The 26,061-nt window shown below is 37.3% G+C and overlaps 2 protein-coding genes across 12 annotated transcripts in view; one reads left to right on the top strand and one right to left on the bottom strand.

Moving 5' to 3' along the window:
* Window positions 1-14,044: 14,044 nt before the first annotated feature.
* LOC131439077 (myb-like protein Q) overlaps window positions 14,045-26,061 on the top strand; it is a 236,963-nt gene continuing 224,946 nt past the window's right edge. For 4 of the 11 annotated variants that reach the window (XM_058609665.1, XM_058609654.1, XM_058609653.1 and 1 more), the window contains exons 1-2: window positions 14,045-14,781; window positions 14,940-15,417. The gene's annotated coding sequence lies outside the window, so the exon portion shown is untranslated. The remainder of the gene's footprint in view (window positions 14,782-14,939; window positions 15,418-26,061) is intronic. The other 7 variants (XM_058609656.1, XM_058609657.1, XM_058609655.1 and 4 more) reach the window with 6 other exon arrangements.
* LOC131439315 (uncharacterized) lies at window positions 20,608-25,986 on the bottom strand. The gene has a single exon (XM_058610195.1). It carries the CDS (start codon window positions 25,984-25,986, stop codon window positions 20,608-20,610), a length of 5,379 nt encoding a protein of 1,792 aa, XP_058466178.1.

Below are 26,061 nucleotides of genomic sequence, written 5' to 3'. Positions count from 1 at the left end.
GAAAGAATGAAAGAATGAAAGAATGAAAGAATGAAAGAATGAAAGAATGAAAGAATGAAAGAATGAAAGAATGAAAGAATGAAAGAATGAAAGAATGAAAGAATGAAAGAATGAAAGAATGAAAGAATGAAAGAATGAAAGAATGAAAGAATGAAAGAATGAAAGAATGAAAGAATGAAAGAATGAAAGAATGAAAGAATGAAAGAATGAAAGAATGAAAGAATGAAAGAATGAAAGAATGAAAGAATGAAAGAATGAAAGAATGAAAGAATGAAAGAATGAAAGAATGAAAGAATGAAAGAATGAAAGAATGAAAGAATGAAAGAATGAAAGAATGAAAGAATGAAAGAATGAAAGAATGAAAGAATGAAAGAATGAAAGAATGAAAAAATGAAAGAATGAAAGAATGAAAGAATGAAAGAATGAAAGAATGAAAGAATGAAAGAATGAAAGAATGAAAGAATGAAAGAATGAAAGAATGAAAGAATGAAAGAATGAAAGAATGAAAGAATGAAAGAATGAAAGAATGAAAGAATGAAAGAATGAAAGAATGAAAGAATGAAAGAATGAAAGAATGAAAGAATGAAAGAATGAAAGAATGAAAGAATGAAAGAATGAAAGAATGAAAGAATGAAAGAATGAAAGAATGAAAGAATGAAAGAATGAAAGAATGAAAGAATGAAAGAATGAAAGAATGAAAGAATGAAAGAATGAAAGAATGAAAGAATGAAAGAATGAAAGAATGAAAGAATGAAAGAATGAAAGAATGAAAGAATGAAAGAATGAAAGAATGAAAGAATGAAAGAATGAAAGAATGAAAGAATGAAAGAATGAAAGAATGAAAGAATGAAAGAATGAAAGAATGAAAGAATGAAAGAATGAAAGAATGAAAGAATGAAAGAATGAAAGAATGAAAGAATGAATGTTGTGAAAAATATGATAATGAAAGATCGCCATGTGACGTACCGTGAAATGGAGGCAGCCTTGGGCATTAGCGTGAAAAGCTTATGTTATTTACCATTAACATTTAGTCGTGAAAAAATTTGTTCATATTGGATCCCACTTAATTTGACAATCGCTGAAAAAAAGACGCGTGTCGATTGGTGCAAAGAAATGCTGAAAAAAATCAATCGTGGTGCTTCAAATTTGGTGGATGACAATTGCATAGATGACGAAACCTGGATTACTTTACTTTAGAGTGACTATAATCAGAGTGACGACAGCTGTTCGTTTGGAATGACAGCTACCAGTTCCAAATGACCTGTCAATTCAATGTAAAGCTAATGGAATGATTTGAATTGTTGCCAACATTACGGATGAGAAGTCGTCACTCTGGTTATAGGCACTCTACTTTACCTATATGAGACCGAAACTAAGTAGCAGTCGACTGTATGGGTGTTCGAAGCACTTTAAAGAAAATAGTGACTTACTTTTTCGGTATACGCGGACATATCACTACCGTTGCGTTAGAGGATTGTCAATTCTGATTGGTATACCACCATTTGTTTACCCGAAGTTTTTCGTGAAATAAGGAAAACAAACTAGGCCACCCGCCGTATAGTCCTGACTTGGCACCTAGCGACTTCTAATCGTTCCCTTTTGTGAAGAATTAACCAAGTTTTGGAGGTACATCAAGAAGAGTGGAAAAATTGTTATGGAAATTGGTTCAAGCGTATGCAAAAGTGTATTGATTATCTAGGGAAATATTTTGGAAAGCAATAAAACCATTCAAAGTTTTTTTACGTTTCGTCCAAACTGACGTCTCGGACGAAACTGATTACACTTCGGTGTTTGGACATTACACTTCGGTCTAATAGCAATTTTTTTGCAAATAGCATTAACTTTACGTCTGTCTAGCGGTTTATGTTGAGCCGCCAGGTCGCGCTAGCAGCTCAACATAAGCTGCTACGCACTGATGAATCACAGACGAAACGTAAAATAATTTAGAAAATGGGTATGTGCTCCTTGCATAAATTTGAGGGTTTTAAAATAAGCTTTTTCCCCCTTCAAATTAATAAAACCATTTCCGATCAAATTTAATATTTTTATTGTTTGATTTTTAGGCTAAATACATAAGTAACAACCCTCGTATGTGAAACTTTTCAATGCAATTATCTCGAGATATGACTGATTGAGGGGAGATAATAATGATGTCAAGAGATTTGTTTCTACATTTAATTTATAACGAGTTTACTGTAAACTGTACTAGCAAAATTGAACCCTACTTGACCTTCGTTTGTATCATACTACCATAGATAATTTTATTGATTTGCGCTAACTGTGGGTGGAACCGTTTTCAGTCAGAAATAAATTGTGGTTCAACTTACAGCTATTGTCGTAATAAGTCACCGGAACGAACAATGCATGCCGGTGAAGTTTTCGAAGAAATTGTATCTTTTAGCTTATATTTTCGACAGCAGCCTCAGGCGAACGGGAAATTAGCATTGGCGCTCCGACTAAAGACGGTAATTAGGTTGACTCGTGAAACGAAGAATTTTCGCAAACCGGTAATTGTCCTTGCACTACTTTTGCACCTCCGACAAATACAAACGTGTTATGCCTGGACATGGTATTACAGATCACAAGTCTTGAGCTGCTGGTAACAATGGAGCTCCGAAATAAATTGCCCAGTTTGATTTATAGATTGCACTGTATTCTCATATATTTTCTAGACCAGACGCCTATAGGTTTACAGTCTCGTATACTCCTTGAAGGATACGAGATTGAATTCCGATATAAGTTTTGCTTATTTCTTTCGTGTCGTGAACAAGAGTTGTATGAGTTGTGTCACGCTTATTGTGCCATTGAGCTATTACTCTCTTTACCTTCCTACAGTTAGTGATTATCAAATATGAAAATTGATTAACCGTGCTACAGGCAAGGTGAGATCAAATATGATATAGAAGTGCTTTGCTGTAATTCTACAGACTAAAGAGAGAAATAATAATGCTCTACCAAGAAACAAAATAAGAAGTTTTAAAACCACCAATTATTTTTCTTCCTGACATTATTAACATGAATAGATATTTTTTTCTAAACAGCATGGAATAAACCTGTAAAACTTTCGTTACACAAACTATAATAAAAAGCATATTCATATGATATATTGAATATTTTTGTGATTTTATAACTTGTGATATGCCCATAAATGGAGCATCGTAGTTCACGCAAATGCAAGCACATGTAAAATTATTTGATTAAAAAATTACATCGACGAAATAAAATAGAAGAAAGCGATAGCGACCATAACATGAACCGAGAATCATTAGAACACAAAATACGTCTGTTAAGAGACTGAACCAGGTAGTTACATATAAATTCATACAGGTAACCGACTGCGATTTGCTAAAAAAAAAATCAAATGCCTCATGCATTCGAAGAGGTAAGGGAAAATATTGGTGATATCGTTAAAATAGAGTTAGTTCTGATGAAATCATGCAGTCAGGGGGTGAAGAGGCTCGAACGAATAATAGGTTCGACCCTTAGGTGAAGATTATTATTAATCCAGGTTGAAACATCGAAGGAGATAGAACAGAGTTTCTGAGGTAGCCACGGTAACAGATCAAACTTGTAGATTGATAGGGAATCAGATAAAACGGCTGTCTCAGTCTTTTAATACAAACGAATGTCTGTCAGACGTTTCGAGCTTTGGTTTAGGCCATTTAAAAAATAATAAAGTTTATCGTTTATAGTCAAAATGTCGATGTCTAGCACTACGTTGTCTGGTCAATTTTAGAACATGCTTAAAGATGTATTGGCTGACAAATATTTTGTTCGCATAAATTACATATTGTACCATAGCTATTTAATTTAATGACTGTCTTAACCAAGGAGGGGACCCAGACTAAGGAAATTAAATAAAACCGTTCAGAAAAAGGCTCTTAAGCGTTCCCGTCCTTTCTGTGAGAAACACGAGGGATACTTCCCTGGCTTCATGGTTCGGAGATACCCTAATGAACTTATTCTGTCCGAGTCAATGACATGATGGTCTTTGGAAAAGATTTCAATGATCCCAAGGGTATACTGAGTAGCAGCTAATTCTGCGCCGTAAACTGAAGCCGGATAGCTGATCTTGTTGTTGTTTATACCATTTTTCCACAATAAACTGCTCTAAATTTATTATAAAAAATAATTCGGGACCTGAGGGCGTATGTGATCCAGATTTATGCGAATTTCTTCTCTCAAGGATGCATCGAAATATACAGTAGATTCAAAAGTATCCAAGAAATAAGAACGGTTAGGAATAAACGTAATTATGTAATCAAAATACACGGACATATGAAGAATTGAGGTAGATAAGCATTTCGAAGTTTTCATTCACCATAGGATTCAAGATGTCGCATGGGATGTGTGAACGATATGAGAAATCCTAGACAAAGATGGTAAAAACTCACTCATGAGGCTCATTTTCTTCTATTTATCAGCTCACCTCATGGTTTAAGATGCAATCCATAAAATGATGATAAAGACGAAACTCATCGTTGATCTATATAAACACACTCATCTAAACAGATCATTATTAACATCAAATTTTGATGGTAGCAATGGTTTTCAGTTTGAGTTTCATAGTACCAAAGACATCATATCAACAAGATATCCAGCTCTAACATTTCCCGAACAAATCATTGAAAATATCCTTTTTTGCAAGCATGGCACCTTCAGGCGAATCTCGTCACCATAGGGGGGTAAATGAAGTGTCCGAAATCGAAAAAATATTTTTGATGCTTAGAATTGCATGAAATGTCGAGATTTAGTGTCATCTAAAAAAAAAATTCCCAGAAAGTCGATTTAAAAAAAAAAATTTTTCGAGATGACACTAAATCTTGACGTTTTCATGCAATTCTAAGACTTTTGGCATCAAACTTTTTTTTTTGAGATTTCGGAAATTTCATGTATCCCCCCCTATAGTGATTTTTCAAGATCTATGAAAATTCCACTAAGTTGAAGGAGTGGTTTTTTAGATTAGCATCTTCTCATACAAATAGGCAACGCAAATGACAAGCGCTTGATTGGAAAAATGATGCCATTTACACTGAAGTATGCTTTTGTGAACTACTCGAATCAATCTGAATCAATTGGTGTCAAAAATGAACCCAAATTAGTGTCCGAAATTATTTAATAAAACCTGTTTTAATCCACCTAGTGGTGTAATGATGCCTTTCTCATGTATAATATTGTGGTATTCTATTCAAAATTTTTCTCTTCGATTTTTGAAAGAAACTAAGAGATTGTTTGTGCATTAACTAGTATAACATATAGAATGAAACAGTGCTTTGCTCGCGTAGGTCATCCTTGAGAAAACGAAGGGTTCACTATTATATGCACTTCTGGCACCGGAACCCGAGAACCGGTACAATTGAAGTCGGTTCGTGCGGCAAAAAACTAACATGACGTACAAACTCTACTAGTTTTTATACAAATTTTGAAAATGTTATACAATTTTTGCATCGCACTCTAAATGACGATTTAAATGTTTGCTGTATCCGAAAATATGCAGTAATTTTTATTAGGACCTTAAGACCTTCCGTTGGACCCTAAGATTGGGAATAACGGTTTTGAGTCCAGTTTACAACATTTTTTAACGTTTTTTGTTTCACTGGTTTAAGTTACGGTGTACAATATTCAACACACTTTACCCTTTAACTCCTGAACCGGAAGTCGGAACCGGATGAAATTCAGGAATTTCGTATGGGACCGTGAGACCTTTCATTCGAATCTAAGTTTTTGGAAATCGGTCAAACCATCGCTGAGAAAAGTGAGTGAGATCCATTTTGGTATATATGACCGCTATTTTCGGTACTTCCGGAACCGGATACCGGGAACCAGGATAGCCGCAATCGGTTTGTTTAGTTGCCTACTGATAATGGCTATCGATTTGTGTAGTTTTGAGACCAGTTTAGAAATTTTTTTACGTGTTTTGTTTCGCCGGTTTAAGTGACGGTGTACAATATTGAACACATTACACCCTATAATTCCGGAACCGGAAGTCGGATCCGGATGAAATTCAGGAATTCCGTATGGGATCATGAGACCTTTCATTTGAATATAAGTTTGTCAAAATCGGTTCAGCCATCTCCGAGAAAACCTAGTGAGATTATTTGACAGATACACACACTCACACACACACACACACACACACACATCAGCTCGATGAATTGAGTCGAATGGTATATGACACTTGGCCTTCCGGGCCAATTTTTACTAGTCGTTTTTTCAAGTGATTGCATAACCTTTCTATATGAGAAAGGCAAAAAGATAAAAACCGGTTTTAATCCACCTAGTGGTGTAATGATTCCTTTCTCATATTACTTATGTTACCAAAAATATCACTAGAAGATTCTGTGAAGAATTTTTTTTCAATCTTGAATAAAATAAGAATCTTTTCCTTGGGTATAAACTGACATAACCTTTTCAATTTGTAAACAGTTATATGAAGTCAATAAGAATTTTTCTTTCATTTGAATGAAAAAATTTTCCAACAGCCATGAGGTACAAATTTCCGTCATTTGACAAGCTAGGTTTTTGCCTAGGTACAAATTTCCGTCATTTGACAAGCTAGGTGTGAAAAACCGACTTTTCAACCGAGGCCCGGTAGGCTGAATGTGTGTGTGTATGTATGTGTGTATGTAACAAAAATGTGCACTCAATTTCTCGAAGATGGCTGGACCGATTTTCAGATTCAAGTGAAAAGTCTCTTGGTCCCATAGGGTGCTATTGAATTTTATCTGGATCTTACTACCGGTTCGGGAGTAACAGCGTAAAATGTGCAAGAAAATTAATAAAAAGTGCACTCGTTTTTCTCAGAGACTACGATTTAAATTGAAGGCCTAGTAGTCTCATAGGTTGCTATTGAATTTCATCTGGAACCGACTTGCGGTTAGGGAATTATTAGGTAAAATGTGCAAAATGAACTAAAAACGTGCATTCGATTTTCTCAGAGACCGCTCATCCAATTTTTACAAACGTAGGTGAAACGTCTAACAACCTCATATAATCCTACTAAATTTCATCAAGTTATGACTTCCGGTTCCGGAATTACAAACTGATAGGTATAAAAATTTCATTTTCAGGGACGTGTTTTGCCTATCTCATATAGAAAGGTATGCAATCTCTTGAAAAATCGACTAGTAAAAATTGGTCCGGAAGGCCAAGCGTTATATATATTCGACTCAGCTGATCGAGCTGAGCAATGTCAGTGTGTGTATGTATGTGTGTGTATGTGTCAAAAAATCTTACTAGGTTTTCTCGGAGATAGCTGAACCGATTTTGATTTTTTCTTTAGATTCAAATGAAATTTCTCACGGTCCTACACGAAATTCCTGAATTGCATCTGGATTCGACTTCCGGTTCCGGAGTTAGAGGTCACTTAAACCGGCGAAACAAAAAAACGCAAAAATTGTTCTACTCCACAAATCGATAGCCATTATCAGAAGGCAGCTAAACAAACCGATTCCAACTATCCTGGTTCCCGGTCTCCGGTTTCGGAAGCACCGGAAATAGTGGTCATATATTCCAAAATGGATCTCACTCACTTTTCTCAGCTATGTTTTGAGCGATTCCCACAAACTTAGATTGAAAGGTCTCGCGGTTCCATACGGAATTCCTGAATTTCATCGGGTTGCAACTGCCGTTTCCGGAGTGTGTTAAATATTTTACATCGTCACTTAAACCAGCGAAAAAAACGCTAAAAATTTCCGGAACTGGACTCAAAGCTACACAAATCGATAGCCACAATCAGTAGGCAGCTGAACAAACCGATTCTGGCTAGCCTGGTTCCCGGTTTTCGATTAACGACGGGAGAAAATAGTCATATGCTCAAAAATGGATCTCACTCACTTTCCTAAGAGTTTGCAGAAACGAGATTTCCAATCTTAGAGTCAAATGAAAGGTCTTATGGTCCTACCAAAAATTACTGCATATATTCGGATTCAATAAAAATTTAAACCGTCGTTTAGAGTACGATGGCAAAATCGCATAAAAACTTCGAAATTTGAATTAAAATTAGTAGAGTTTGTACGTCATGTTAGTTGGTGGCCGTTGGTGGAAGTACATATAATAGTGAACCTACTTCGTTTTCTTAACACTCCTAATACCAAGCCTAAAAAAGTTACGCGAAGCACCAAGCCTCAAAAAAAGTTGGAACGGTAACTTTGAGCTATCATAGCTCAGTTGTTACTTGACCAATTTCGATAAATTTTTCACCCTCGAATTTTGTGAAGTTTGTAGATTATTTTAAGTATATCGTTATTGGCAATCTTTTAGGAAAAACTAATGAAAATCAGATTTTTCCCGTTCCAAGTTTTTTTTCGAGCTCAAAACGTGCCCTATCTGCATTCATGCGGCACCTGCATCGCGAATCGGATATTGAGAACTTCAACTTTACCGAGTCATAACTTTGTTGTTAGTCAACCGATCTTCAAAATTTGTTCACCATTGGAAAGGTACTACTTCCAGAAATAAAATACACTGAAAAAACCGAAAAATAGGGTTATCTACCCAAAGTTATAATGAAAACTGTAGATAGATGACCTAAGAAAAGATGAGACTTTTTACTATGATCGTAAATATCTCGAAATTCAAAGCGATGACCTATATATTTTTATACATCATTCGATTGTTAGTGATACCAGCTACAACTTTCGCTCAATTACCATTCCTACACAATCAAAAGAAAACATTGAGAAATCGATGAATTTATAAATAAATATGAATTTTTCATTTTTTTCACATGTTTGTATATAACTCGAAAATTAAAGCGATGACATGTACATTTTTTTGATTCAAAATATTGGAATCATTACCAGAAACAATGTATTGTTGATCAAAATTATATATCCGTTCAAAGAATCTCAAGAAATTTGGTACAAATACAGAGAATTTGTGTTATTGGGAAAATTTTGCCAAAACAACATGAAATCAATACTTTTAAATTTTATGACATATATTTTTTATTATTTTAGTTGGAAATTTATTATAAACAAAATTTACAAAAAAAACTGAAACTTGGATTTCACTGAAAATTTTAAAATTTTTAGGAAATAACCTAAAACTCTTAAAATATTTTTGTATTGGACAAACGATCTAAACAATTTTTATGCACAACACAAACGCATTTGATAACTACTAAAATTCTGGTTTTGTTGTAGGTTTGCCGTAGAATCTCAAAAAATAGATGAAAGATCGGAAATTTTAAAATTTCCGAGTTAAATTGCATTGCACAGTGGTCCGGATCCACAATTTAGGGGGACAAATACATTTGTGGCTTAACCTTATACTTTAGAGCTATGATGTCTTCAAAACAAGTTATCAGTGAAGATAAACCATATGTCGATGTACATGGTATTAGGGTGGCTCTTATTATTAAGGTGATCCAAAACTTATTTTCCGGATGTATTGAGATAGAGGACTGCATTTTTCGGCAAAACTGTAGATAAACTTATATCGAGCAGCTTTGCTGAGGACATCATAGTAGTATCTGCAACGGTTTTAGTGTTACAGCTATTTTTAAAGAGCAACTTAGGGTGTTCCTCAAAAAATCAGATTTTTTTGCACTAGCATTTATATTTTTCGCTTTTCGTATGGGTATCTTTGAACATCTTTTAGAGTTTGTTAAAACCAATTTTTTAATGACTGGCGTGTTCAGGTAGCGTTTTCTGAACCAAAGTTATGAGCAAAACTAGTTCAAAAACAGGTTATTTTTAAACTGCTATATCTAACATTGAGGAAAACGAAAAAAATCCGTTTCTTGTATTTGACAAAAAATATTTTCGAGCATGTTCATAAAAAAGGCGGAGGAGATATTTTTTAAAATTTTTTTAAATTATGTTCATACATTGGATTTTTTCATTGAAAAATATTCGTATCAGTCATTTATTAGCTATATAAGGTATTTTTGTCTTCTAAAGTGTCAAATTAATTCAAGTGCATATTCGGGAAGAAATCGTTCTGCATTCTTCGGGGAATGCAGAATGGTGTCGCTTTTGTAAAATCTCTAACGCTTCTCGGTGACTGGAGGTTCTATCAACCGTGCATTTTGGCACCTGCAGAACGTTCAGCATCCTTTCGGGGATGCAGGACGACTTATTTCTTTATGCTTTGTGCTGTTTTCCCACCTCACCCAATTCTCAATTCCCTTCCATGTTCCTTTTATCTTTCCCTTCCCATCAGGAAGTTGATGAGAAGCTACGCAAGGCACGAATCTCCAAATAACTAGGGGAACATGCCACTTGAGCCAATTAGTTCTGATAACATAGGTGCAGGGTTTCATTCAGTAAAAAGCATTCAAACGAAGAGGTTGTTTTTCGAGACGAAGACAACTTTAAGCTGCGAATAGATTGGTTGGTAGGTGCTAATCGCAAAGGCTGCTGCAAAGCCAATATTCGGGACGATTCCAGTTTCACAAGTACCTGAAATAGTGGAACTCACTTCACTGAGAAAGATGGCCTAACCGATTTGAGAACTGTTTCAATTTGTAGGTTACACTAGTTCATGCACTAGCTTTCATGTTTTTCAAAAATCAAACAAAACTGTTTGAAGAATACATTTTTATATGAGAATAAGAGAGATATGAGAAAGGCATCATTACACAACTACGTGGAAAAAACAAGTTTTACTTAATTTCGTATGATTTTTGTGCTAATTTCAAAATTCTACTTTTTCTAAATTGTTTACTAATAGAAAATTCAAATAATTTTCGAATTCTATACATTCCGAAATAATTCTAAGTTTGTGATATTTAAATTCTAATATTCTATCGATTATAATTGATGTCGTTTAGGATAGCGGAAAATTTAAGATATATTTTTTAGTTCTTAATTGCAAGTAAAACAAAAATCAAGCAATATTTTTTTTTTTATTTTAGTTGGTTTTTTTGACCATGGGTTAGTATATGGAATTCGTATAAATTTACGTTCTATTTCTTTTTGTACAAAGCCATTGAAATAATTTAAAATTTTCGTGTTGTCACAAAATTTATTTTATTAATAGAAACAAATTCTACGTCTCTTTGAAACAGATGAAATCAAAACGGATTCCAATATTTTCACTTTGATTTGCAGAAACGTTGGAACGCAATATATATCAGAAATTTTGAAATTTCCGATCTTCTACCGATTTTCTGAGATTTTACGGAAAACCTAAAACAAAAAAACCTAATTTTAATAGTTAACAATTCCGTTTGGGTTGTGCATAAAAATTGTTTTAAATCTTTTGTCCAATACAAAAACATTATTATTTTTAGAGTTTAGGTATATTTACCAAAATTTTTAAGATTTTCAGTGAAATCCAAGTTTCGGTTTTTTTTTGTAAATTTTGTTCATAATAAATTTCCAACTAAAATAATAAAAAAATATATGTCATAAAATTTCAAAGTTTTGATTTGTTTTTTTTTTGGCAAAATTTTCCCAATAATAGAAATTCTCTGTATTTGTACCAAATTTCTTGAGATTCTGCAATCAAAATTATATATTCGTTCTGCTGAACGGATATATAATTTTGATCATCAATACATTGTTTCTGGTAATGATTCCAATATTCTGAATCAAAAAAATGTACATGTCATCGCTTTAATTTTTGAATTATATACAAACATGTGAAAAAAATTGAAAAATTCATATATATTTATAAATTCATCGATTGTTTAATGTTTTCTTTTGATTGTGCAGGAAAGGTAGTTGAGCGAAAATTGTAGCTGGTATCACTAGCAATCGAATGATGTATAAAAATATATAGGTCATCGCTTTGAATTTCGAGATATTTACGATCATAGTAAAAAGTCTCATCTTTTCTTAGGTCATCAATCTACAGTTTTCATTATAACTTTGGGTAGACAACCCTATTTTTAGTTTTTTTCAGTGCATTGTATTTGTGGAAGTAGTACCTTTCCAATGGTGAACAAATTTTGAAGATCGGTTGACTAACAACAAAGTTATGACTCGGTAAAGTTGATGTATTCAATATTTTCTATGCGACGTTTATGCCAAAGGAAAGAAAATTGGAAAGCAGATAGGGCATATTAGGCGCGTGAAAAAAACTTGGAACGGGAAAAATCAAATTTTCATTGGTTTTCCTTTGCCAATCGTCAGCTACAAAGTTTTGGAATCAATCTACGAACTTCACAAAATTCGAGGGTGTAAAATTTATTCAGATTCGTTGAAAAACAGCTGAGCTATGACAGCTCAAAGTTACCGTTCCAACTTTTTTTGAGGCTTGGTATTTGGAGTGTTAAGGATGGCCAACGCGAGCAAAGTACTGTTTCATTCTGTATGTTATACTAGTTAATGCACAAACAATCCCTGGGTTTCTTTCGAAAATCGAAGAAAAACATTTTGAATAGAATACCACAGTATTATATATGAGAATATGATTGATATGAGAAAGGCATCATTACACCACTAGGTGGATTAAAACAGGTTTTTTAATTTAATCCCATCCGTTTCCACCCCCCACGAAAGAACTTCAAGGTTAAAACCGAGAATTAATATCACTATAGTTAATAAAACTCTGTCCTTACATCTGAAACTCGATTATAGACGTCCTTATCTCTTAACTTGTCATGGTTGGAAATCGAACACACTAAGGCTGTGTCAAAGGTAATCAAACTACAGATCACATGACATATTGTATTGTATTGTATATCATTTATTTATACCCGGCTTTAACCTATCGTGGTCGTTCACCGGGTAACATGACATATTCCTATCTTTCGAATAATTTAGGATGTGTTAAATTAGTTAAATTCTACAACTTGATAGACACTAACTATCGAAATGTAAAATTTTAACTAAAAGTTCAAATCATTCGCGAAATTTTTCACAGCCTCAGAACTCAATATCACCTCCTCGAACTTATGTCATGTCCTTAAAATTCTTTTATTTAAAAGATATTTTTGTTCAGGCTTATTTGCGTACGCTTTACGTGGCGAAAGTCACATAAAGAAGGTATAGGCCTCTTCATGCGCATGCGTAACAAACGTACGCCATTTAGAATACCGGGGAAAAAGTTTTTCCACTTTTCTTTTTCGATAGAGAGAGAATCTCTCCGTATTGGGACATAGTTTTGCGAATATAAGGATCGATGACGCTTGAGGGAAGATCATGCACACGCACTTCTATAGCACTATTTTCCATGTATACTGGAATGTTGTACTTAATGTTTTCGTGCTACACATAGTGCACATTGTTATTGTCTTTTGTGAATTGAATTGCATCCTGGATGTAACCCACATTATTTGTCTTATTGTATTGAAGTTTAATGTCAAGATGCATTTGCTCCTTAAGCAAACCTTCAAGTTCTCGTATCGAAGGTCGAATTTTGCACTGCCTGAATTCAACAATAATAGTATTCTTTCGTAGCGGCGGTAGCTTTTGTTCGTTTGGTTCACTCATTTCAAGATCGTTCTATTGTTCACTACACAATACTGTACTTGGTTTCTTCCGTCCCGAACGTAAGCGTTTTTGTTTTATCGACTGACTTGGATGAGATGTGAAAGCGAACTGGCCTTAAAATTGTTGATTTCACGTAATACAATTTTCTAGCATCCCTCAATTGAAGGATTCCCGAAATCGAAGACCGGACATGAAAACTTGTTACAATATACTACCATACAACAATTGTTTTGAATTTCCAAAGTTCGATTCACTGCAAATAATGTAATATTTGAATAGGCTCTGCATCGTTATGCGAATGTGATTGGCTCGAGTGGCAGCAAGCGTTTGTATTTGTGTCGACTGTTTCTATGCAATTTCTCTAAAGACAGGCTACCACATTGTACGTGCCCCCCCACATGACAAAGTCGCGGTTACCGCGACAAACATTTTCTGGTCGATGTAGTGGTATAACTCCTGCTATCGACTAGCATTCATTTATTTTTTTATTTTACCCCATACTCACAGCCGTAGTATGGTTAACTGCGTTCAAATGCAAAAAACTCCTTTCTCAAGCTATAGCGAGACATATTCGCTCGCTTGTTGGATCTCTCACTCGGCACGAACTTGGAGCTAGCTGGTTTTGCTGCGGCTGTGGGCCACGGATAGCCCCAATCACCCGACTAGTGTACGATACACTCTCCGTGCGCGAAGGTTCGTCGCTTGTCTACGCGGCAACAGTGAAGTTGTTTGTTGAAAATTTCCTGTTGGTACAAAGTATTGTTTGATATTTTCGTTATGTTTAATATAGGAAAAACCTACTACTGTTAACGGTGCTTGTTAGTGCAGAAGAGTGTCAAGTGTTTGCTTGTTAGTGCAGTGTTTTTTCACTTACACTGTTTATCGACAACTGTCCTATCGATATTCAATTGAAAAGTGCATTTTTCACTCGCTGTTTTTGCATTGCAGTTGCAGTTCTCACTTTCGTCTAGTGGTTGATACGCTTTGCTGCATTTTTTATAGGATGAACGCGCAGTAGTGCAGTGACTTTTTTGTTTTTCCTTCTCATCGTTATCGCTATCGCTCAGCTGGTTTTTGCTCAACATTAAACATGCGTCACATAAGAAACAACAACCAAACTACGTGCTCTAGCCTTAGCTTTGAACTACTAAATTCATCATGTTATTTTTTTTGCAAATCTTATCATGTTTTCTATCTACTGGTAAACTTTTCATCATCTGATTGTGTGTGATAAATGTTGGAGCAGAAATAACGAAAAAATCATATTCAACTAAACCTGTTAAACGCAAAACTGTCGACTTGCTCTCGAAAAGCTCTTTCGAGGTTTTTATGTGTGTGCTTTTTAGTGATGACTTGAAAATAAAGAGAAAAAAACATCAGGATTGGGTGAAGAAAGGTAAAATACATACATATAAACAAAACATTTTACATAATTCACTTTCATCGAGTTTGTTGCAATATTTTTTCAAACTCGAAAACAGTTCGATTTTTGTTTTTTTCCCCGAGAGTGGTCCGAAATGCTATGCATTTATCGTGCATGATTTGTTCGTCCAGCGTAAGCTACATAGGAAAAGTGCACTGCACAGAAGCAAATAGAGTGAAAAAGTTTCAACCTCTTATGCCAGAGGAAGGTAGAAATGTAATGCTTTTCACCGCAATTATCGCACATTTTTTGAAGTGCATTGCATCGTTTAATAACATTTCATGAGTATAGGTGTGAGTGAAATGCAAAGCGCATGAATAGTGAGTGTGAAATAGTGGATGTTGGTTGTTGAACATGGGACCAGAAACCAGCTTTTGGTAAGCAAAGGAATATGTGCGGTGGATATCATTAACTACACGAATCGCGGACCAAACGAGGATCTGCAGCCGTCATAATTGCGAGCTGGCTGTTTGGCAGGTAGCTCTTTCTGATGCAATCGGAAGAATCGATCGGTTCTGCAATATCGATGACGATGGAATGTAGACTGTAATCGTAGTAATGATGGAATAGGTGTGGTAGCTCTTCGAGGGAGCTAAAACTAGATAGAAGGTCAGTGTTGTTATTGTTTAATATGCTTTTTCATGGCAAATTTCAATTAAACATTCTCGACTCGTGAATTATTAGCGGTGATTAAGATGTAATGTTTTCTGATAGTAAAGAATACGTTTTAATTGTTGTTATATGTTCGATTCTACAATAAGTCGTTTCCTCAAGCACTCGCGAAGCCTTTTATACACTACGTGAAATTATTAGTGGTAATATTAATATTAGCAGAATGGAACTCAATCTTCCACTATATGCTCACCTAAACAACGTAAAACTGAAAATGTGAAAATCGTGACAAAAAGTGTCTCACATACAGAGATGCCATTGATACAGATTTATGTATTATACAGATGATTTATGTATTATACAGATGAATCATGTATTATACAGATGTTAATATGCACGTACAGATTTGATACAGAATACTGATTTAATATGTTTAATACAGGTTTCATTAAAAACATAGGAAAGAACATGTAAAACTTTTCCGAGAAACTGAGACGAGAGAACGGAAAGGCTAGAGCAAATTAAAAACAACCCAGTTTAGTTCCTATTCCGAATGTTGTGACACGATCACAAACATTTTCCTATTCTAATAATAAAAAATATTCGAAAGTGGTAAAGCACATTTCACATTGTAGTAAATTAGTTTAAAATTTTTAGAAACTTATAAAATATAAATAATATAAAGTGTTATATCATAAGATATTTATAGCAAATTTTCAAATATTTATTCCAGTTTCCAAAATATTAGGAGGTCATGGCCACTCCAATAAATCTTTTGGAGGGTAAAAAAGCTTGTAGACCCACCCGTCCCCCCTATTTGCCGCTCCTGCATAGTGTCGTTTCTGCAGATTGACTCCAGTGGTTCAAAGTAGGTTACAATTTTGTTTCTGAACACCAGGCAAACAGTTTCCATAGTTTTCCATATAAAAGTATCAATGTCCGTAGATTACGTAGAAATATTCCAATTTCCGTTGATTTTATCTATCCGCACATCCCCACATCCGTAAAAAATCTTCGAATCCGTAGATCTACCTACTAGAGATGGTCGGGTATCGGGTATTTTACCCGAAACCCGACCCGTACCCGTACCCGACGGGTTTTTGGTCGGGTACGGGTAAAATTTTTTATTTTCAATCGGGTACGGATAAAAAAATTTACTGCTCACTCGGGCACGGGTCGGGTACGGGTAAATTTTTTTTCTGATCGATTACCCGACCATTTGTACTTCACATAAATATGTTTACACGTTGACGAGAATTTTTAATTGCAAAACAGTTCTTTCGAAAAATAAACAATTTGATTCAAGAGGTTTTGTCATTCGCGCCTAGGACCAGACCTGACAACTGGCATATTTTCCAGAAAAAAAAAACATTTCTTCTCTTCATTTAAAAAAAACGATCAATCATAGTTACGTGAAAAGTTATGTGAATAATTCCCACCCTACTTTGTTTATAACATATTTAATAAGACACACTGCCTTAGCTCTAAGATGTTGCGGTCGGAATCTACTTTTCACGTAGGTTTTAATGGACTGCCATTTTAAAGCTGTTTAATGCACAATCCAGTAAAAATTATTTGATTCATATATAAAATGTAGTGTAGTACTCATATCACATTCAGATACCAGAAAACTTTTATATTAAATATAGGTTGGATATTTTCAAAATTTTCATATAAATCATTAGGATTCCATGAACATGAACATTTATTTCAGAAAATCTGCATAGAAGTTCTTCCTATTCTTCATTTCTGGGTGGTGTCACCTCACTTGAAATGACACCGATTGATGGCACAGCAAGTTGGGCTATATTGCCAGTTAATTTTCGTTTCTTTTCACTGGACTACAAGTGAAAATCTCGATGCGTGACAACGTGGAGTCGCAAAAGTACGGGTGAAAATCTTTTCTCGCGAAATACTCAAATTTTCACCGTGTTCACTCGTTGAGGGTTCCACCGGAGGTGGCACAGAAGTTCAATGGCTGTAAAAACCACCAGCTACCGTGACATCGTGGGTGTGGGTTTGTGAGGCTTACAAAACGGGCATAGTTGACAGATTAATTCAAATCAAAATCATAATTCATTTTGCTTTGTAGTAAAAATTTGCAATCAAAAAAAATTTCCTACGAATGTTCAAACTACTTACACTTGAAGGACTCACTGTTCACCATGTTCAAAATTGAATTTTTCACACCGGGAATACACGTACATTGTTTGATTCTTTGGTCAATTCACGTAAACGAACTGATAACACACTATTCATTTTAGGGGATGTTCGCATAACATTCATTTTCGTCACGTATAATATTCAATTTGACATTTGGAACTATTTTACGTGATTTTTCAAGTGATTCGAATGTGAATTTTTATTTGTGTGTCAAGATAATGAGCACGCTTACTTGTGGTTCTAAAGAATTGGATCAAAAGTCGCACTGTTTCGTAAAAACCATACCTACCCAAAATTGAAAACAACGGGTATTACGACATATTGGGTAAATATGCTTCTCGAAAAATTTGAGTAGATATTACTCCCTTTTTTTGACATTTGTAAATGAGTATAAAGTACCAAAGACATTGGAAATCTATAGGGTCCGCCATCTAAAATTTATTTTTGAACTAGCGGTTATTCAGACATTGGTAACCTAAATGTCACTTCTGATTTGACAGAAACTTAGTTGTACCCTTCCGCTGAACGAAAATGGTTGTGTATACGCTTGAGGAACGCGTGAAAATAGTGCAGTTTTACTTTGAAAATCATGGTAATGTTGCGGAATGTGTGCAAAAAAATCATATTCTCGGATGAGGCACATTTTCATCTCGGCAGGTATGTTAATAAGCAAAATTTTCTCATCTGGGGACGGAAAACCCGCACGTTATCATAGAGAAGCCGATGCATCCTCAGAGAGTGACGGTTTGGTGCGGATTTTGGTCTGGCTTCATTTCTTCGAAAATGAGGCAGGAGCCGCCGCCATGGTCAATGGCGAGCGCTACCGCGCCATGATTAGCGATTGGTTCTTCCCGTTACTTGAAGAGGAAGACTTGGACACCATTTAGTTCCAACAAGACGGCGCTCCGTGCCACACAGCCAACGCTACGATCGAACCAAAGCCAAAGCACAGTCTTCGAAGATCGAATTATCAGTCGAAATTCGGATGTTGTTTGGCCGCTTCGGAGCTGTGATTTGACGCCGTTAGAATATTATCTTTAGGGGGCTGTTAAAGATAAGTGTTAAGTGGACAAGCCAGAGACAATTCAAGCCTTGAAAGACAACATTCGTGCAACCATAGCTGAAATAAAGCTGCATACAATCGAAAATGTACTAAAAACTGGACCGACCGTATGGCGCACTGCAAGGCCAGCCGAGGCAGCCATCTGAATGAATTTATATTCCACAATTAACCGGAAGGATTGTACTTTAATATGAAAAAAAAAAATTTGAAATCGGATGAACGTTTGTGTTTTATTGCAAGTTTTAAAAAAAGTTACATGGCGGACCCTGTATTCATGCTTCACAGTGTATTTTTGTTTTTAATTGTAAACAAGCATTTTAATGTATTTTGCTTACCAACTAGAGCCTGATACGGCTCGATATCTAAAACACTTTATTTTTTCCATACTGAATTTGGTAAAATATTTACTACTCATTCGGGTCGGTAATTTTTAATCGGGTACGGGTCGGGTACGGGTAAAATTTTTTATTTTTTTTTCGGGTACGGGTAATTTTTTTTATTATTGATCGGGTACGGGTCGGGTACGGGTATTTTTTTTAATTTTTAATCGGGTACGGGTAAATTTTTTTGCTGATCACTCGGGTACGGGTCGGGTTCGGGTATAAAAATTTCTATACCCGACCATCTCTACTACCTACCCAGCTCTTACTCTGGTAGGGCCCCTTTGATTTGCTGTGAGTACACTTCTCTCTTTGATCAGCACCAAGCTCGGCTCAGCTTCTCGCGCTCACTCTGTGTGTGGTCTTAAACTTATACATTAAGCGCTAAAATCCCATGTCAACTTACGAAGTCAACAGTTTGAAACTAGATAATATATGGAATGGTCGGAAGTATGTCTTGTAGATTGTCGATGAAAACGTTACAAACATTAGATTAAATACTGCTGCATATTACAGATGGTCGAGTTTCTGGTATTTGTACCCGAAACCTGACCTGAACTCGAACCCGACGGGTATTGGTTAGGTTTGGATACAGAAAAAGATATGTTTGTCGAGTTCGTGTGCCGATCTTTTTTTAAATTTTCAACGGGTACGGGTCAGGTTCGGCTTAAAAAAACCTGGTCGGGTTACGGGTTTCGGTGAAGATTTTTTAATTTTTTATCGGGTACGCATCGGGTTCGAATTTGGAAGAAAACTTAATCTCAGGTTCAGGTCGGGTACGGAAAAAATTGGGTTCGGGGTTGAAAAAATGCTTGCTCGACCATCGCTACTGTGTAGCTTGTAGGAATAACTCTACTAGATATTTGTATTTCAGTTTGCTAAATAGTACGTGTACGCTCGCAATAGCGTTGTCCGTGTTCCAATTAGGATCCCTAGCGGCTGGCCAACAGTGACAATCGATGACAATGGAAATCAGAAACGTAGCAATAATTTAGCCGAAAACAATCACCATCAAGCAATGAGCAATCTAAAATCGATACAGGGTACTTTCTTCATAATGCGCGCTGAATGATAGAAAGACGTTCGCACTCTTTGAGCTGTGGTATACAATTAATTTATTGTCAGGAAAAAACCAGCTGAAGGCTAGTAAAAAAAAACCTGAATCTTTTCGATTATTGTTTGATTTGTTTTTTATGTATAAGAAGTGTACTGTCAGTTTGTATGTATAAGTGTGTTACTGAATTTCACACTGAACTTCATATTGGAGTGAATCTGACGAGTGTGCGGTGTGTCATGCTGTGAATAATATTACATATCATTTAACAATAATTTTTTATAATGAATGTTTTCGTAATTAAGTATTCTGTTGTCCGTTGATGCTGTTCTTGGCGGAGATCGTATGATGATTTGATGCGTTAGTGACGTCGTACACGGAACATGCCGCCCCCTTTGAAATGTGTATTTCAATTACTTCTGGAACACTGCCTGTTAGTATAGTCTTTCCCCATGACTACCGCAAAAGGTCAGTCGGGTACTCGCCGCGCGTTCCCACCGTTGCGACTGCCGCCAGGGACCAGCCGTTCACTCAGAGCAGCTTGGCTTCTCATGAGTTCCAGGTTCAGTTATCGAAGAAACCGTAGTCGTTTGTTTAAAAACAGCTGGACCGGAATCACTGATATCGTGAATTGTAGCGGTAGTAAGGTGTTGAGTGCATTCGGGAGCGGAAGGCTTACACTCGACCTGTGTGTCTGTGGGGGAATGGGAATCAAATTGTGGAAGCGGACACATTTTTCGAATCGAGCGGCGGTAGATTCTATTATCCCCCATCAACACGTCTGCAACTCGCACACAATTATCATCACCAGTTATCGTTTTCACGACTCGAGCAATCGGCCATTTAGTAGGAGGTTGATTTTCTTCTTGTAGTAGAACCATATCACCGACGGAGAGATTCGTATGAGGTCCTGGCCATTTTTGGATTTTTTGAAGCACGGGAAGATATTCAAGGTACCAACGGGACCAGAAAGATTGTAGGATTCGTTGCATTAATTGCCAGCGGGACAAACGGTTCATAGGAAGTGTACAAAGGTCTGGTTCAGGTAATGCCTGGAGTGGTGCACCGATAAGGAAATGACCAGGAGTAAGAGCTTCAAGGTCAGAAGGATCGTTTGAAAGAGGAGTGAGCGGTCTTGAATTTAGACACGCTTCTATTTGTGCCACCGTTGTGGACATTTCTTCTTGCGTGAGGAGTACGTCGAGAGTTACACGGTTTAGAATGTGCTTCGTCGACTTCACGCTGGCTTCCCATAACCCTCCGAATGAGGGCGAGCGTGGAGGAATGAAATGAAATGTAATCCCCAATCGCGTTGACTCTCCTGCTACGGTAAGCTTGTGTTGTTGAGATTGGAACAACCGTTGAAGCTCTTGAAGTTCTCTGTTGGCACCGATGAAGTTGGTAGCGTTGTCACAATAGATGTTCAATGGATACCCTCTTCTGGCACAAAAGCGTCTAAGTGCTGCGATGAAGGCTTCAGTGGTAAGGTTTAGAACCAGTTCTAAATGAGCAGCTTTTGTAACCATACAGACGAAAACACTAATGTATGCCTTGATGGGGTTCTGTTTGCGAGGAGGCTTGATAAAAACTGGTCCCAAGAAATCTACGCCAACATTACTGAAAGGACGAGTCGGTGTAACGCGAACTGCAGGAAGATCAGCCATTGCTTGTTGTGCAAATGTAGGTTTATTTCGAAAGCATGTGATACATTTATGAACCACAATACGAGACTTGTTACGACCATCGATAGGCCAATAGCGACGATGAACTGCTGCTAGTAGATGAGAAGGCCCAGAATGGAGTGTTTGTTCGTGGACATCTTGAAACAAAAGTTCTGTGAATGGATGATTTTTCGGCAGTAAAATTGGATGTTTTCGCTCAAACGGAATAGGAGCATTCTTGAGTCGGCCACCAACCCTGATGAGCTGCTCAGTATCCATTAATATTGGCTTGAAATAACGAAGCGATGAATTCCTTTCAATTGCAGTTTTTGTTCGTAGTCTATCGAAGTCCTTTCGGAACTCTGCAAGTTGAATTTGCCGAATAATTTGTGTTTCTGTGGAGCGAACTTCTGATGGTGCAATGAAACCCACGATGCGTTCAGGTTTTTTCAATCGGCAGTTTATCATAAAACGCCGGCAAAGCGCGAGAATCCTGAGTGCATTATATAACGAATCGTGGCCTGCTAGATATTCACGAATCCATGCGTCACCAAGAGAGGTACACAAGGCTGATATTATTGGAATCTTCCGTCGTTCAAGCTCATGATCCGGAGGAAGTTTTGATTTCCATGAAAACACTGACTCTGGCCATTTTGCATGAGATTTCACCAACCATTCGGGACCGTTCCACCAAAGTGCATTCTCGATTATAGATGCTGGTGTGAGACCACGTGAAATGTAGTCAGCGGGGTTATCTGCGGTCGGAATATGAAGCCAAGTGGCAGATTCAGTTAATTGCTGGATCTCTGCAACACGATTAGCCACAAAACAAGTCCAAGACGACGGCTGACCAGAAATCCAATGAAGAGTCGAATCAGACCATAGATAAATCGGACATTGGATTTGTACACAATCGACGATCCTTTTTTGTAAGTTTGCAAGTAGTAACGCAGCGCATAACTCCAGTCGAGCGAGCGTCGGTCGGCGTTTTTCCAAGGGTGAAACTCTAGATTTAGCAGCTATTAACCGTGATATCACCGCACCAGAACTTGTTAGTGTCCGAAAGTAAACGCAAGCACCATAGGCTCTCTGTGAAGCGTCAGCAAAACCATGTAATTCCACAGATTCTACCTTGTCGGTTAGTATGAAACGAGGAATCGCGAGATGTTTGAGCATTGGCAGTTGTCGAGCTATCTCTTTCCATTTATCATCCAAATCATTCGGCACAGGGTCGTCCCAGGCAAAATTGCGCTCCCAGAGACTTTGTATAAGTATCTTAGCAAGCAGTATAACGGGACAAATCAAACCCAATGGATCAAATAGACTACAAACGTGTGATAATAAATTTCGTTTAGTCGACGAAGACACTTCAGGCCATTCTGGAATTTTGAAAAGAAATTCATCGGACTCTGGTTTCCATAGCAATCCGAGTGCCTTAACTGTAGCTGTGCGATCCAACTCTAAGATAGCTGATTTTTCTATGTGTTCGTCGGGAAATTGTGCCAATACTTCTGGACAATTTGAAGACCATTTACGAAGTTCAAAACCTGCCGAAGCCAACATCTTTGACGTTTCGTTTGATGCAGCTGCTGCTTCCTCTGGAGTATCAAAACCGAACATTAGGTCATCTACGTAGAAACCCTTCTTCACGACGGGCACTGCTAACGGAAAGTTAGTTGCTTCATCATCTGCCAGTTGCTGGAGACAACGTGTTGCCAAATACGGAGCTGTCGTTGTACCGTACGTAACGGTAGTGAGTTCATATGTGCGAATAGGCTCTGATGGTGAAGTTCGCCATAAAATTCTTTGCAGTGGCCAATCTTCCTTTGTAATCCAGATCTGACGATACATCTTTGCTATATCAGCTGTAACAACAATTGCCTTTGCACGGAAACGGAGAATCGTATGAATCATATCGTCTTGTACAGTAGGACCCTTTAACAACAAGTCGTTGAGACCAAAACCAGAAGTAGTTTTGCAGGAACCGTCGAATACTACTCGCAGCTTCGTAGTTGTGCTATCCGGCTTGAAAACAGCATGATGTGGTAAATAGAAGTGTTGCCCTGGTAAATTGTCGACTGGATCGACCAGCTTCATGTGACCCAATTCCAAGTATTCGGTCATGAATTGCGAATATTGTGCGTGAAATTCCGGATTGCTATTCAAACGGCGCTCAAGACAGTAAAAGCGACGCGTGGCGATGGATAATGAGTGTCCCAGCTGACCAACTAGCTCGGTTTTCTTGGGTAATGATACAACATATCGTCCGTTCTGATCTCTACGCGTTGAGGATACAAATTTTGCTTCGCACAACCTTTCCTCCATCGACCAAGAAGAATTAGATTGACACGCTTCGAGTTCCCAAAATCGACTAATGCGTTGCTCTAAGTCACGAAATGTGGACAAATGACTATGAACTTGAGGTTGTGCTCCAGTTATTCCATTCTGATGCAAACCAGATACAAGCCAACCAAAGACCGAATTTTGGAGCAACGGCTTATCATCACCGATCTTCATATGACCGTTTCGAATAAGTTCAAAAAACAACTGCGCTCCAATAACGATATCAATTGGACCCTTTGTAGCAAAAGAGGGATCTGCTAGACGAATATTGTCTGGAATGACCCAATCGCTCGAATCGACTGTCCATGATGGCAAATCATTGGTAACCTTCTCCATAACGATGAACTCCAGCGGAACACGAAAATTATTAAAGCGGGATGCCACGGTAGCCACGGTCGAACAGCTAGCCACAGCAGCAACATCACCACCAATTCCAGCTATCTCTGTGTTATTTGGTGTCTTACGCGTTTTCAAAAGTTGACGGAATCTTTCTGTCATAAGATTCGGTTGCGAAGCGCTATCTAGCAACACCCGAGCGAGAAACAAATTTCCCTTAGGATTAAACACTTTAACGACTGCAGTAGCAAGAAAAATTTGACTGCCGAAAGAATGGCCGAAACGAGACGTCGCCGAGTGTAATTTGTCGGCATCACGTGTAAAGAACGAATGACTTCCAGACTTGGCCTGAACAACAACGTTTGAAATCGCAGGTCCAGTACCGGAAAAAGATGGAGAATCTGTGATCGGATTATGTAATAGCGTGTGATGTTTTGCCCCGCATTCTTTACACGTACCATACTTGCAATTGGCGAATGAATGCTTTCCAAAAAGACAATTGACGCAAAGCCCAGCCTTCGATACAATGGTTGATCGTTGGGCTAACGGTAAGTGCTTGAACTGTTCACAATAATATAGTCGGTGACCCTTTCCACAAAAGGCGCATACATCCTTGGGTTCAGAAGCGATTGCGGGTGTTGAATTTTGAATAAATGATCTTGAATCGTGCGTATTCCTATCTGCCTGTAGGCTTTCAAGTTCGATAACGTACTCCCGAAGAAAAGCAATTAGTTCATTATACGTCGGCATCCGTTTCTTCTCGGCAGCTCTCTGCCACTCACGAAATGTGGTCTGGTCCAGTCGCGACGAGACCATATAAACCAACAACGAACTCCATCCTGACACCTCTTCACCTAACTTCTCCAAAGTTCCCAAGTTATTTTCGAACTCACCTACCAGATAGCTCAATGCTCTAGGGCATTCCTTTTTTACCTTATCTACCTTGAACAGTGCTTCTATATGATTTCGTATTAGAATATTCGTGTTCTGGTATCTATCTGTAATGACTTTCAATGCAATCGAATAGTTGCCATCAGTAACTGATATCTTTTCCACTAACTTCAGCGCTTCACCCTTTAACGTTGACTTTAAATAGAAAAACTTCTGTATATCCGAAAGATCGCAATTATTATGCACTAACGATACGAAACTGTCGTAGAATGAAAACCACTTTAGAATATCTCCGCTAAACTCCGGGAGCTTGATCTCTGGTAACTTGAACGAACGAATTGACTGCACTTGGGTCGGTTGTACATTTCCAGTTTCGCGTTTCGCGGAAACAGATGCTAGAAATGCCTTAAGCATAAAATAATCATTTTCGAAGGCGGCCAAGTCTTCTACAATGTTCAAACCTTCCATTGATTTTCCGTCAATGAGTACTGCTAAGATGCAGGAGCATTCACGAAAACGCTCATAAGTACTATCTAATGCCTCAATTCTAGCAAGCGCCTGCTCAACCTGTGTTTCAGGATCGAAAGATTGCTTGAAATCACGGAGCCTCGCGAGAAAATCACGAGATTGGCGATAAATCGCAAAATGCTTTTTAAACTCGCTTTCCTTTCCCATCGTCAACTGGAAACTGATTCAATATCGCGATTAACTTCTTCCGGAAATGTTCAAAATGGCGATGGTGTCCGAAAA

This window comes from Malaya genurostris, chromosome 3 (genome assembly GCF_030247185.1).
Source record: "Malaya genurostris strain Urasoe2022 chromosome 3, Malgen_1.1, whole genome shotgun sequence".
NCBI classification, from domain to species: Eukaryota; Metazoa; Arthropoda; class Insecta; order Diptera; family Culicidae; genus Malaya; species Malaya genurostris.
Note: the sequence above shows the minus strand (reverse complement) of the source record. Positions and strands in the feature narration are given on the sequence as shown.